The sequence below is a fragment of the Corvus kubaryi genome, unplaced genomic scaffold (genome assembly GCF_017639235.1).
Source record: "Corvus kubaryi isolate FWS band 111438036 unplaced genomic scaffold, C.kubaryi_AGA036_p1.0 37396, whole genome shotgun sequence".
NCBI lineage: Eukaryota > Metazoa > Chordata > Aves > Passeriformes > Corvidae > Corvus > Corvus kubaryi.
In genome coordinates this window covers 26,971,022-26,983,196 of record NW_024581135.1, presented here as the reverse complement: position 1 = coordinate 26,983,196, position 12,175 = coordinate 26,971,022, and the positions used below count along the sequence as shown (strand labels likewise).

At 35.0% G+C, this 12,175-nt stretch overlaps 1 protein-coding gene across 6 annotated transcripts in view; it reads right to left on the bottom strand.

The window, feature by feature from the left end:
- FAM126B (family with sequence similarity 126 member B) overlaps positions 1 to 12,175 on the bottom strand; it is a 70,427-nt gene that overhangs the window by 41,065 nt on the left and 17,187 nt on the right. For all 6 annotated transcript variants that reach the window (XM_042040874.1, XM_042040872.1, XM_042040877.1 and 3 more), the window contains 4 exons: positions 8,448 to 8,550; positions 7,465 to 7,543; positions 6,308 to 6,409; positions 351 to 530 (listed from right to left, as the gene is read on the bottom strand). In XM_042040874.1, the coding sequence (XP_041896808.1) occupies positions 351 to 530; positions 6,308 to 6,409; positions 7,465 to 7,515 (333 nt within the window). In that variant the 5' untranslated portion in view covers positions 7,516 to 7,543; positions 8,448 to 8,550. The remainder of the gene's footprint in view (positions 1 to 350; positions 531 to 6,307; positions 6,410 to 7,464; positions 7,544 to 8,447; positions 8,551 to 12,175) is intronic.

Here is a 12,175-nt window from a genome sequence, read left to right as displayed (position 1 = left end):
CTAATCATATTAGCCTGACAATCACAAAAAGTTCTATTTTGCAACATTAAGGGGGACTACCTAGTTTCCTTACAAACAGAAGCATACTGAAGTTTGAGAAAGCCCATGAGATTATCCTTTTTTGTGAAAATATTTTTTACAAAAAAGGTAACTACAAACTAAAAAAAAATTTTTGCAAACACATCTTTTCTAAACCTTCATTATGCTTTTCTCCATATTAAATACACTTTCCTTTAAGTGTATTTTAATTTTAAATATGTTGTTCCAATAATTTACTTTATTCCTAGTGGTCAGTGATGCAAAACTTCTGATCAAAACTTTCCTCAGCCATTCCAACCCATCTCACTTACCAGGTTGTAAATGCCAAGCAGCAATGCTTCAATGCAACCATTACTCTGCCTATCCCTGCTGGCAGTGAGACGCAGATAAACCCAGATCAACTCTGGCAAAAACTGCAGCGTGAATCTCTTGAGCCGAACTTCAGAACTACGATAAAGTTCAAAGAGCTGGTGGCAAACAGGCTCCAGGAGCTGTGGAAAGGCAAAAAAGCTGATCACTTACTGGCAGGATTCTCTAATAAGGGAGAGTGAAACAACAAATATAGGGGCTATATCACATACCCACTGCAGTCAGTAAAAATTGCATTCCTTGATGGCAAGTAAGTGAATGAATCACAATGGTATCTACGCTCGTTTAAGGAGATCCATAAAGACAGACCTGAGGGGCACTGGTATGAAGTATTTGGACATGTGGCCTTACTACAGACACTACCTTGTGTGCTTTGAGAAGATTCTTCTCTAGGGCTGTCACTATGAGGTTTATTTTCTATGCAGGTACGGATTTAAGGCGTGACAGACACGTGGCTTGAACTATGTGCACCGTAAAACTTTAGTGCAGTTGTAAGGTCTACCAAAGTACAAAGGTTAAAGATTAGCTGCTAATGACAGAAATATGAATTAATTTCTTATCTACACCTTTTGAGTCTCAAAACCAATTAAGTGTGAATGCTCATTACAATGCAAACCGATCTTTTCATTTTGAGCTGCACTTCAGGTTTCAGTACAAGAATCAAAAAAAAGGCCCCTATCAAGTCAGTAAGGTAAACCTGCCATTTTAAGAGCCTACAGTGCTAAACCAATACCTAAGATGCACCCATGGAACTGTTAACAAACATGAAAAAAAGCAGAAAGAACCACACCAAACAGTCTCATTTTTTTCCATGACTAATCAGTTTTTATTACCAAAATCAAAACTTGGGGGGAAAAAAAACCAACTTGAAAAAAATATTAAAATTTTCAAGACAAATTTTCATAAGGTTTTTGACCGCTATCTAATATTGTGTTCTATGAAAAGGGATGATCTGACATAAGGAAAATATTTATGGGATTCACTGTCCAGAAAGACAGAGGCATACATGTAACCTAAGGCATCTGTATTTGTACAGAAGAGGTACAGAGTCTGAAAACAGAGGCCGGAATCTCAAGTATTCTTTCTAACAGTACATGCCTCATGCAGCTTTCTTATACATACAGACATACACAGCAGATTAGATAAGGCATATATGACCCCTCTTTCGCTCCCAGGCATATGCACCTTAGGACTTTCAGAGCACTAGCAGCATATTTCATGGACTTTGATGCATTCTTTTTTCATTAATTTGTCTATTCATCGCAATCACAGTACCACAAATTTCCTGTGGAACTGACAGTCATACTTTTGCTATGCTGCACAAAGATGTACTTCTGTGGTTTGTTGTGAACCATCCACCCTCTTAAAAAACTTAGGAGTCCCTTGCTAACAGCAGAGGGACCAACATTTCTGCAAGGGAATAGTCTGAATGTCTGATAAATGTGCAATGCCGTAAAGCTCTATGAATGTACATTTTCACATACCTATATTTACACTTAGGTATCTTCCACTAGTATATCACAAACATAAAACATAAATTTTACAGAATTATCTATTAAGAGAGCATCACCCAGGAAACAGTTTCATTTCCAACACACAACATTCTGGTCAGTGTAACGCACCATATTTAACCACCGATTACGTAAGCCATAACATGGCATTTACGGAAAATAAAACTTAGCTGTCAGGGAAATCTCTTCTTAAACAAGGCTCTGGTGTAAGTACCTTGTGTAACAAGGCTTCTGATTGACAGACCTGTTACTCTAAGCTAGAAGCCAGCATTTACAACACAAGCAAAGAGAGACTCTACAAGAAGAGGGAAGAAAGCTGACACTGACCATGTTGATACAGAACAAGAAAAGTCCATTCATTTAGAACAAATGGATTTCTGCAAATCTATCTATACACACACACACACACACACACAGATGTATAGAAAGATAGACAGATATAAAATAACTGACCACTTTTTGGTTTGGGATCTAAATGCAATTAGAAGTCTGTAAAGCTTCTATTACAATCATTTTAACGAAAAATGGTACAGCTTTCTGGTAGTATATTTATTCCAGTATTTCATACATATGTAGCACTTTAGGTTCATAAGAGGCATAAGTATATTCTTTCTTAATCAATATTTACTTAGTAGAAACTCCTGTCTAAAAGTGACAATAATTATTAAAACCAACTGTTACAGTATATGTTCAAATCCTCATAAATAGAACTGTATCCTTGTTTTATGAAAGGCCTAAATTTAAAAGTGGTTACTAAGTAATTCAGACATCACTAAATAAATTCGTAGATTTTTCTTTAAAAGAAAGTATGATCAAGAAGAGATCAGAAAGAAGAAAAATAAATCTCTGAAAACAAAACATATAAGCATATCTGCAGGGAGATGACAAGTGCAAGAAAAGCTAAAAATATTATCTGAAACCAGATATATACAATGGCAGTGCTATAAATAGTACTTCTATTAGATTAGAGATGACAGCAGCCCAAAGCTGTTTCCTATTTGAAATTAGCCAGTCTAATCCAAGTCCCATTAAAAACAGTGGAAAAGAAAAATTTATTTTAGCTCAGTCAGATGAAACTCAACCAGAGTAGTTACTAAGTTTATTCAAGTTTTCAAATGAAAATTTTATAAAATTAGTCTTTTAAGTAAAGACTAGGGAGACATGCTCCCTAGCAAGATACAAACAATATCCAGTCAGTGATGCTGCAAGCATTCAAATTCTCCTTACTTTTAGTAGTTGACATACTTCTTGTGGAAAATGTTTAACAACTGCAATTACTTTAGGTAAAAACCTGCAACTACTATCGTACTTTTGGTGTCTGTACTTACAGTCCAGAGCTGTAAGTACACAAGAAAAAGCTGCCATCACAAAGATGCTAAAACATCAATATTTTCAAAAGCACAAACACCCAGGATTTTCCTATCAAAGTACAGTATGATAGTCTGTTTCCACCTGGAAACACAAAACTTGACACTCTGAGAAAGAACAAATGTTTTCCTTGCATCCTAGTTATCTGGCTTTCCGAAGAGCCAGCCTCTTCCAAGTAATTCTCTGAATATACATACTGAGAAGACACTGGATAAACAGAGGAAATGGAGCTTTTGTCGTCAGTAGCGGGTGTAAGAATTGGCACACATTTTCTAATTCCAAAGATCTTTCAGTCCAAAGTCAAAGAAAACTGAGTAGCACAGAAGTCAGCAAAAAAATCCAAAGTAAAATATCTCTTATAATCCTCTCTCTTTCCTAACAAACAAAATAATTTCAATTATAAGAGCTTTCCTATTAGCATAAGCAGCAATAAGCATAAAAAAAAACAAATGACATTTTTACTGGCTTAAATATGCAGCAAGTGTCAATGATCTAATTTTCACTTTTCATTTTACACTTCACCAAGATGCAAACCAGTCATGTTTTAAGAAAGATGATGAACAGCTTTCCTTTGGCTTTATTTTACAAGTTTTCCAAATCTTAAGAGTCATATCTTGACGTTAAATATAATGCTTTAGAAAATGCATGACAAATATTGGAAATACTTGCCTTTTTGAAGCATTCAACTGCAGAAAATAAAATGTGCTCATTTTAGACTTAACTATAACCTAATGGGTGAAATCATTTATTATTTGAAGAGTATTGGGTCTGTGACTGCTTGGCATTGCAAAGGTCATCTCATTCTGTTTCATAGCTGCCCTTTCTGAGCTAAACCTAATTACCCCATTACCCCACATGAACATTCAATATTTAAATTTCAGTAGTGCATTAACTTAACATCCACAGAGTATTGTCTACAGCCATAAACCAACCCTATAAATTATAAAAGTACCTGAAAAACAGTACTTCAAAAGCACTTGACTTCTGAATTCAAATGCTACACAAAAATCAACACATTATTCAGTTAAATCAGCTGTTTATAAGCAAGATCACTCTCCACTCTTTATGCAAATTTCTGTTCCAGTCATCTTTATATTTTAAAAAGTCAGGGCACTTCCTCAAAGGCAAATAGTAATAATTGTATTTAACTTTGTCAGTATGTTTGCCTTCACTTGATAGCTCTCAAACTGGTAGACCCCTGTCAAAAGAGAGAAACACCTTGGTTGTTTGCTTCCTAAGCACGCTGATTCCATGTTAAATTAAAAACTATAAAAATTAAGATTTTATAAACTAAATTATATCTTATCAAGATATAATTGTGTGATTCTAGAAAGATTCATGTTTGCCCTAAACAGTTTTCCACTTCTCAGAAGTTTTAAAAATAGGTCAAATTTATGATTAAGTTGTACTAAAGAATTACTTGCCCATCAAGTAGAAGAATCCAGAAAGTGTATTTTTATAATAGTCTACCAGATATGCTTAATCTTCATAAGCCATAAATTACCCTTCTAACAAATAATGCATAAAAATGCCTTATAAAGCATATTTTCAAAACCCTCTCAGTTAGAGACATATATTATTAAAAACTATGTAAAGTACTGAATTTACTATGGTTATATTCCTCACACGCAAATAAGTTTGGAAGAAGTGCAACAAGGAAATACATCCTGCCTTAACAAGTAGAACCTGAAGTTAGACATCTTTGTGCCTGGGATTGCTTATCTCATACCTGGTATCAGAATCAGGCCCAAACAGCAACAGCTGTTTCAAAGAATAATATTTGACAAGCATCAGTGAGCAATAACGTAAGATCACCCTAAAAAGATACCCTTTTTTCAAATCTGGTTCTTTGCTCATTTAAAAAAAATAAATCAAATGTTTACTCTTAAAGCAAAGGAAAGCTTTTACATTTTCAGGAGTCTACACAAACACAAATACATAGACAGCAGCAATGGTGGCTTTAGGTTGAAGAGAGAATAACAGTAGCTTTTCAGTACAAAGAAAAAGGTCACTATGCAGGTTATTTATAATACCGAAATGAAGCTGACAGCTATGAAGCTTTTTTTTTTTTTTTTTTTTTTAAATTGCATGAGCATTATGCAATCTCCTTGAAGCTCAATCAAGCATTCAGCCTCCTAAAGCGGCTGAACTGTACTTTGGAAAATAAAGAACTTCCTTGCTGTGTACACTACCCATTTAATTTATAAATACATGAGAGATCACAGATGATACATCAAGTATTTGTAAGCATTTTATCTAGTTTACACATCAGAGAATGGTATGCTTGCATGATTTATTCAGAAGTTGTATTTCACACACTTGCCCAGAAATGCTCCTAGCAGAAGCCAAAGGGTTGGAAAGCTCAGTTTAACGTCACATGCAAAATGAATTATATACAAGGGTAAGCTAAGTTTTCATTGTGTCTATTTATATTCTGGGGCCCTGGTTCTGCTCTTGTTTACAACAGTGTAAACCAAATTACACAAAAGTGATACTAGTATAAGCACAAGAAGATCTTTTTATCTTAACGGCATTTAAAAAATTGAATCCATCTTCCACTGTCATAAGCCACCACATGAGAAGCACATTGGTCTTTCTGAGTTTCATTGTAAGGCCTATTTTGTCTCAGTTATGACTGAAAGGTGGTTTCTGGGAACTAAAAAAAACAAATGAAAAAAACCCCCAAACTCTACTCCCCACCCAAAAAACCCCAACAAATAAAACCCCAAACCAAAACACCAAAACCAACTCCTGCCAAATAAAACATAATAGTCAGCTGTGGCAAGGAAAATCTAGCAGACAGCATAAACAGTATTTTTGGAAGCAGATGAGATTGTGTCTTACTAGAAAAGCATTAAAGTAACTGTCAAAAAACAAGAGAGTAAAAAGAGGGATGATACCCATGTTAGACTACATTAGAAAAAAGAATCAAACTATTTTCCTCTCCATTACTTTAGCTTTAGTTGTAGAGGTGAAAGATTCAGAAATGGGAATAAAAATAGGTTTTTTAAATCTCCTACCTCATTATTTGGATCTTGAATGACCTTATAAAGAGCTGGTACCAGTGGTTTTTTTCGGTGCAATGTAGCTGCATAGCTGGAAATTTGTGATTCAGGTAATGCCTAAAGAAAAAAAAACGTTACCCTGACAAATAAATGCTTCCAAGTATTCAACATCTCCACAAAAGAATTAAGTCTCATCCCAACATCAAAGAAAAGTCCTGAAGTTCAGTAAATTTTCAGACTTGTAACCTAGCTGTTGAGTACAAATCCTTCTCCATACAAATAGCATTCAGGAGCACATAACCACTTTTAGGGTTAAATCCAAAAGCAGTTTAGATTCATCTTTCATAAATCATTTGCTCTAGTTTGATACAAGGACTCTATATTCTGTATTTAACAGGCTCTTTCTGAAGATTTTATCAAATCAACTAAACTTATTTAAGAGGTGTGGGGAGTACAGAATGAGCATGGACAGCCTCAAGTGTTCCCCAAGCAACCATATCTGTGGATTTTGCATCCTTGAATCTTAAACAAATTTCCAATGACAGCTGATAACGACTTACTCTCATCAATGATGGGAGGAATTACTAATTCTTAATTTAAAAAACAGACTAATTTCTTATCAGTCATGAAATCCTGTTTTCTTGTTTATGCATTATCCTGTATTTCACTCACCATAATTATCAATATGCAAAATAGCTTAAAAATACTTCAGATTCATCATGACAAAACAATTGATTTTATGCAGACCATAGGGGGGAAAAAGTAAAATATTTTTCTTTGATTTTTTTTTTAAAGTCCAAATAAATATATACTAATTATTTTTAAATAAAAAAGTTCCTCAATTGGAAATTTGGGCAGCATTATCCAGCTGTTAGTTAAATTCCACCAGCTTGACCTACACAAAATACATGTTTTAAAAGACCACATTGCTACTGCAGTGTTCTGCTCTACAATAATACACAATAAAAATAAAATACTATTAGAATTATGCATTATATATTATGTACCAGCTGACTCAATTACACACACCTTTGCATGCTTTATGCATTATAAGAAATGGAAAGATCAAGTAATAGATATTTAAAATGTTTAGTATTTTCTATTAAAAAAAACCCACTACTATGTTTGGCAGCATTAAGCCAACTTAGATATCATTCATCTTCTCAGTTCACCTTGAATTCTGACAGCCATTCTTCTACAACACCTCGTTCTGATCCCAGCATTTTCTTACTTCTTTTGCTTCTCTCTTACCTTTAGAAGAAAAAAAAAAAAGAAGTTAAATACTAGTTATGGCAGGAAAATTTAGTTTTTTACAATCCTACCCAATGAAAAGCTGTAAATATCTTTCCAACTGAATTATGTAATACAAAGCAATAGTAAAAGTTGCATTTTGGGCAACCAGTCCCATTATTTAAAAATTATTTCACTGTTTCTTTGCTTAGTCTAAAGTGCTGTGCATAAATGGGGAAGGAGGAAAAAGAAGGATTCAGTGCTTCAGGCCAATTGTCTTTCAGTTGTGTTTTGAAAATTACTTCAGTTCAACCAAAAATTACATGTTTGACATACAAGTTACGTCATGGAACTCCTACAAAAAAATGACCTTTTAATAGCCAGACTCCATGGCTGCAATCACCTATTCTCTTCTCAGAACATACTTGCTTTGATTTCTGAAAGACTTGTATTTAAGAACAATCAGTATTTGTTAAACGAAAAGTGAAGTGAAATAAGACGTAAGGCTTCCCAACGCAATTCTTAAGTTAATGTATCATTTTTTCAATGGCCCTTGGCAGGAAGTCATTAAGAGAATACAAACTTTCTTGTGGGTAAGGAACTGCTTCAGATTTCTAAAGCATGTTTAAATATCCTAAAATACAACAAATTCAGAAATAACATTAATTTAAATTCAAGTAACACTTGAGTGACTCATTTCAGCAGAAACACTGAAAAATAATTCTATCAAGGAACAGAACAACTAACCAGATCTCTGCAAACAAAAGTTTACAAAGACATCTTTTTTGATATAGGGAAACAGATACCATGTCAGAGTGAGACATGGACAGAAGAACTTAATTTAAAACATCATAGGGCATGCTACAGAAAAAGCTGAGTTTTAGTTCACTCTGCCTGGGAAAAAAAGTGTGACATTCAACTTTACCTCTTTAAAGAAGTCAGTTTTCTAAAGGAGGAAGAGGAGAAGGAATGCAGAAATTTTTCAACCTGGGATGCATTTGTCAAGCCTTCAAGTACTGCCCCGTTTTCTAAAAGATAAAAGAAACCCGATGATGATCACAAAATAGGGAAAAAATATAGTAAAGCAAACATTAATGTAAATATTTTTCAGCCTTACAAACTGAAGTTTATCAAAGCCTCTAAAGTCCATGTGAATCCTTCTGCAACAAAGCAATTTGCCAAAAAAAAAAAAAAAGCTCAGTGTTTTAGCAGGAGGAAGGGAGGAATTGCCTTCAACCAAAAAAAGGCTTTTGTCACTTAAGTGGAAAATCCTTCCATATTTAGTGGTACACAGTACCACAGGCACAGTTCTTACCAAGAACAGTGTAAGAAAAATGTAAGATGAAAGAAAAGAGTAATAATTTGATAAAATGTGAACTGAATTCATACCCTGACTTTGGAGAACACATAGTTCTTAAATGGAATACAGTAAGGACTCTCTCCCTTACTACAACGTCCTTAGTACATATTTCTTACAGAACCAAAACTTCAGTGTCATTGTGAAAATCACATATTACACTAAAGCTCACCTTTTGCTGCAGAATCCCTTCACAGTGAGCATGAGGCAAACAACACACATAGGAGCCAACTCTAGGTATATTATTGATTTTACCATGCACTGAGCTTCAAGCTTTCCTATTTAGGAACTTCTTTCAGCGTAAGCTTCAGAACCACAGCTGCTGTATCAATACAGAAATAGTCCACATCTATTCTGGCTACAGTCCCTGCTAGTTCAATTTTAGGACAAATCATCTCTTCCTTTCAAATTATCTGCCTGGATATTAAACACATTTTTAAGGACTTGTACAAAGAGGCAAGACAGCTAGCTGCTGAATTCACAGGACACAAGCTCCGCTGACTCTATACAGGAACACTTAGAAGCAGCAGGGTGAGCCCCTCAGCTCGGTGCCCCATCCCGCTCTGCACCGGCCAGGCTGCCCCAGGCACACTTGGACGCTGTTCCAGAGGCACACGAGCACAACAGCTGTGGGACCGTCTCAGCCTCACACACAGATGGCTGTCTGGGATTTTCAAAAGGCCATTTGTAAAGCACACCCCATGCTTCCATTCACTCCCTGGTTTGCTGTACCTTTGGGGGGAAAAATATAAATATATGAAACACTGCATGGGTGTGTCTCTAAAGTAAACTGGTTCAATACATTAAGCCCTGTGCATATTTATTCAAGGTTGAAGTAGCCCAAACCAAGAGTATTGAATTTCATTTCCAGAGTGTTCACATCTCTCCCAAAGCAAACAAAATACAGGGAATATATAAGAGATTTCTCATGTTTATTTAAAAGACATTAGTTTTTTTTCTACTGTGGTTCAAAGGTTCTTATATAGGAACCATAATAACTAATCAGAAATTTAGTTATTAGTAACAGTAATAATTAAATATACTAAAATATTTTTACATATGGCCTGATGAAGATTTCTTAAATACTGAACAAGCAAGCAAGTTTGAATTCATACTAAAGCATGGACCAGGAAAGTTATAGTAAAGAATGCAGTCACTCAATGTTAAAATCAAATACCAAAAATCAATTACCAAAAAGCTTCCCCACAAAAACACCTGAAATAATAGTTTAAATGTTTTCTCCTAAACTTACTCATTTGGCATAAATGAGCAGAATATGATAAGGCTGTTAAATTAGACCTGGAATCTTTATGCTTAATACTAAAGCTACAATACTCTGTTCTGAAGGAAGTCACAGTCTTGCATTGTGCAGCTGTCAATTACAGTTGAGATGCAAACAGAATTTTATCAAGTCAGAGCACTCTCCTAGATCATGCTGAGCACACAAATCATAGAATCATCTTGACTGAGAAAGACCCTTAAGACCATCGAGTCCAACCATTAATACAGCACTGCCAACTCCACCAATATACCACGTCCTTGAGTGCCACATCTACAAGGGTTTTTAAATCCCTCCAGGGATGGTGAATTCACCATTCTCAATATTTTTAACTTTGAAAATACAAAAGTCTGAAATAAAGTTTTTTCCAACAATATACTATCAGAATAATGAAACTTAAAGCCCAGATAACTCCCCAAGAATTTTTGACTACAGTAAAAGAAATAAAAAAGGGTTTAATCAACTATGCTCATCAGAGAGCTTGTTTTTCACTTACATTTAGAAGAAAGACATACAGACTGAGTACACTACTATTTACCAGTCTGCATTTAAACCGCTAACCAAGACCAAATGATTACCCAAATAATCTGAGCCAGTACCACTTGCTACACAATCAACTATTACAGTGGGTTTAGAAAGAAAAAAAAAAAGTGCCACAAATTAGATGGTCATAATTTATGATATTTATGAAAATATGATTATTCAAGTATGCAGAGGGTTTTCTTGTTGGTGGTTTCTATTTTATTCAGGCTTTTTGTTTGTATGTTTGTTTTAAAGAGGCCAGGATTTTATACTGGTTTAAACATACATGGGACAGATTACATTAACAGGACATGCGCTTCAAAATGAGTCCAGTTTTTGGCCATTATATACTGGATGGCATGATGTATACAATGTAATTTTAGTCCTAGTTGCACAATGAATGAAAATATGATGTATTTTACCTTAAAGGCCATGAGAAGAATAATTTGCAATTAAAACCTGAACTGTGTCAGCAACAAGAATAATGCTTCATGCTACATGATCTCTTCACAGTGCCACTTGTGCAAGAGAACATTACGGAGTGACAGGTCTAAAAGAATAGAAAACTCCATTATCAATATAGCTTGTTCTTCCAAGCTACATAAACACTCCTCTCATAGCTATAATTCCTGAGCACGGAAAGAAACGTATTTGAAGAAAGATTTTTCCATGCTGCCTCTGTAACAAAAGTAGCATGGAAAGCACAAAGAACGCATCCTTACTCTGAACTAAACATACATTCCATTTCTTTGATCCAGAAAGTTCATAGCTCTGTAAGAAGAGCACCTGTGTTAAATATGATCAACCCTCTGGGAAGCAGAATACACAGAAGACAACATAAGATCAGGTGGTCTGAAGTATGTAGGAAACGCTTCCCCAACCACACACCCATGCTAACAAGACTGGGAAACTCTGCAAGAAGAAAAGGTCTGATTCTTATGCTAATCTAATCCCAAGAGAAAATAAAACCAGCCTTGGAAATGTTCAATTTTGGTAGACGACTTCTTGTACTTATTTAAAAGTACAAGTATTGTAATATACATCTCTTATGATAACATATCACAAATACCACTGGGATTTCCCTGTATCCATATTTAGTAGACACTTTTATAAGCTGTCATTTTGGTAAGAACATAAAAAAATAAACTAAAACATTATTGTCCTCAACAAACCAGAGGTACAACTGCAACTTGCCATTAGAAACAGGTTCAAACATTCTGCCAGAACTCTCCTGGCCATACAGCTCCGCAGCACAGAGAAACAAGGTAAAAACTGACAAAGGCAGAAAGAAACAAAACCTCCTCTGAACAGTTATTAATTTAAATTGCCAGCTCGAGCCTTCTCTTCAATAGAAAGAGCACTCTTCCAACTCTAGTTTTTAGGTAATTTAATTGCAAGCTTCAGCAGACAGGCATGCATTCCAACTTTAAAATATAAATGCTGATGTATTCTGTATGTGGGATTTAGGTTGCCAGCCTTATTAGACAAGCCTTAG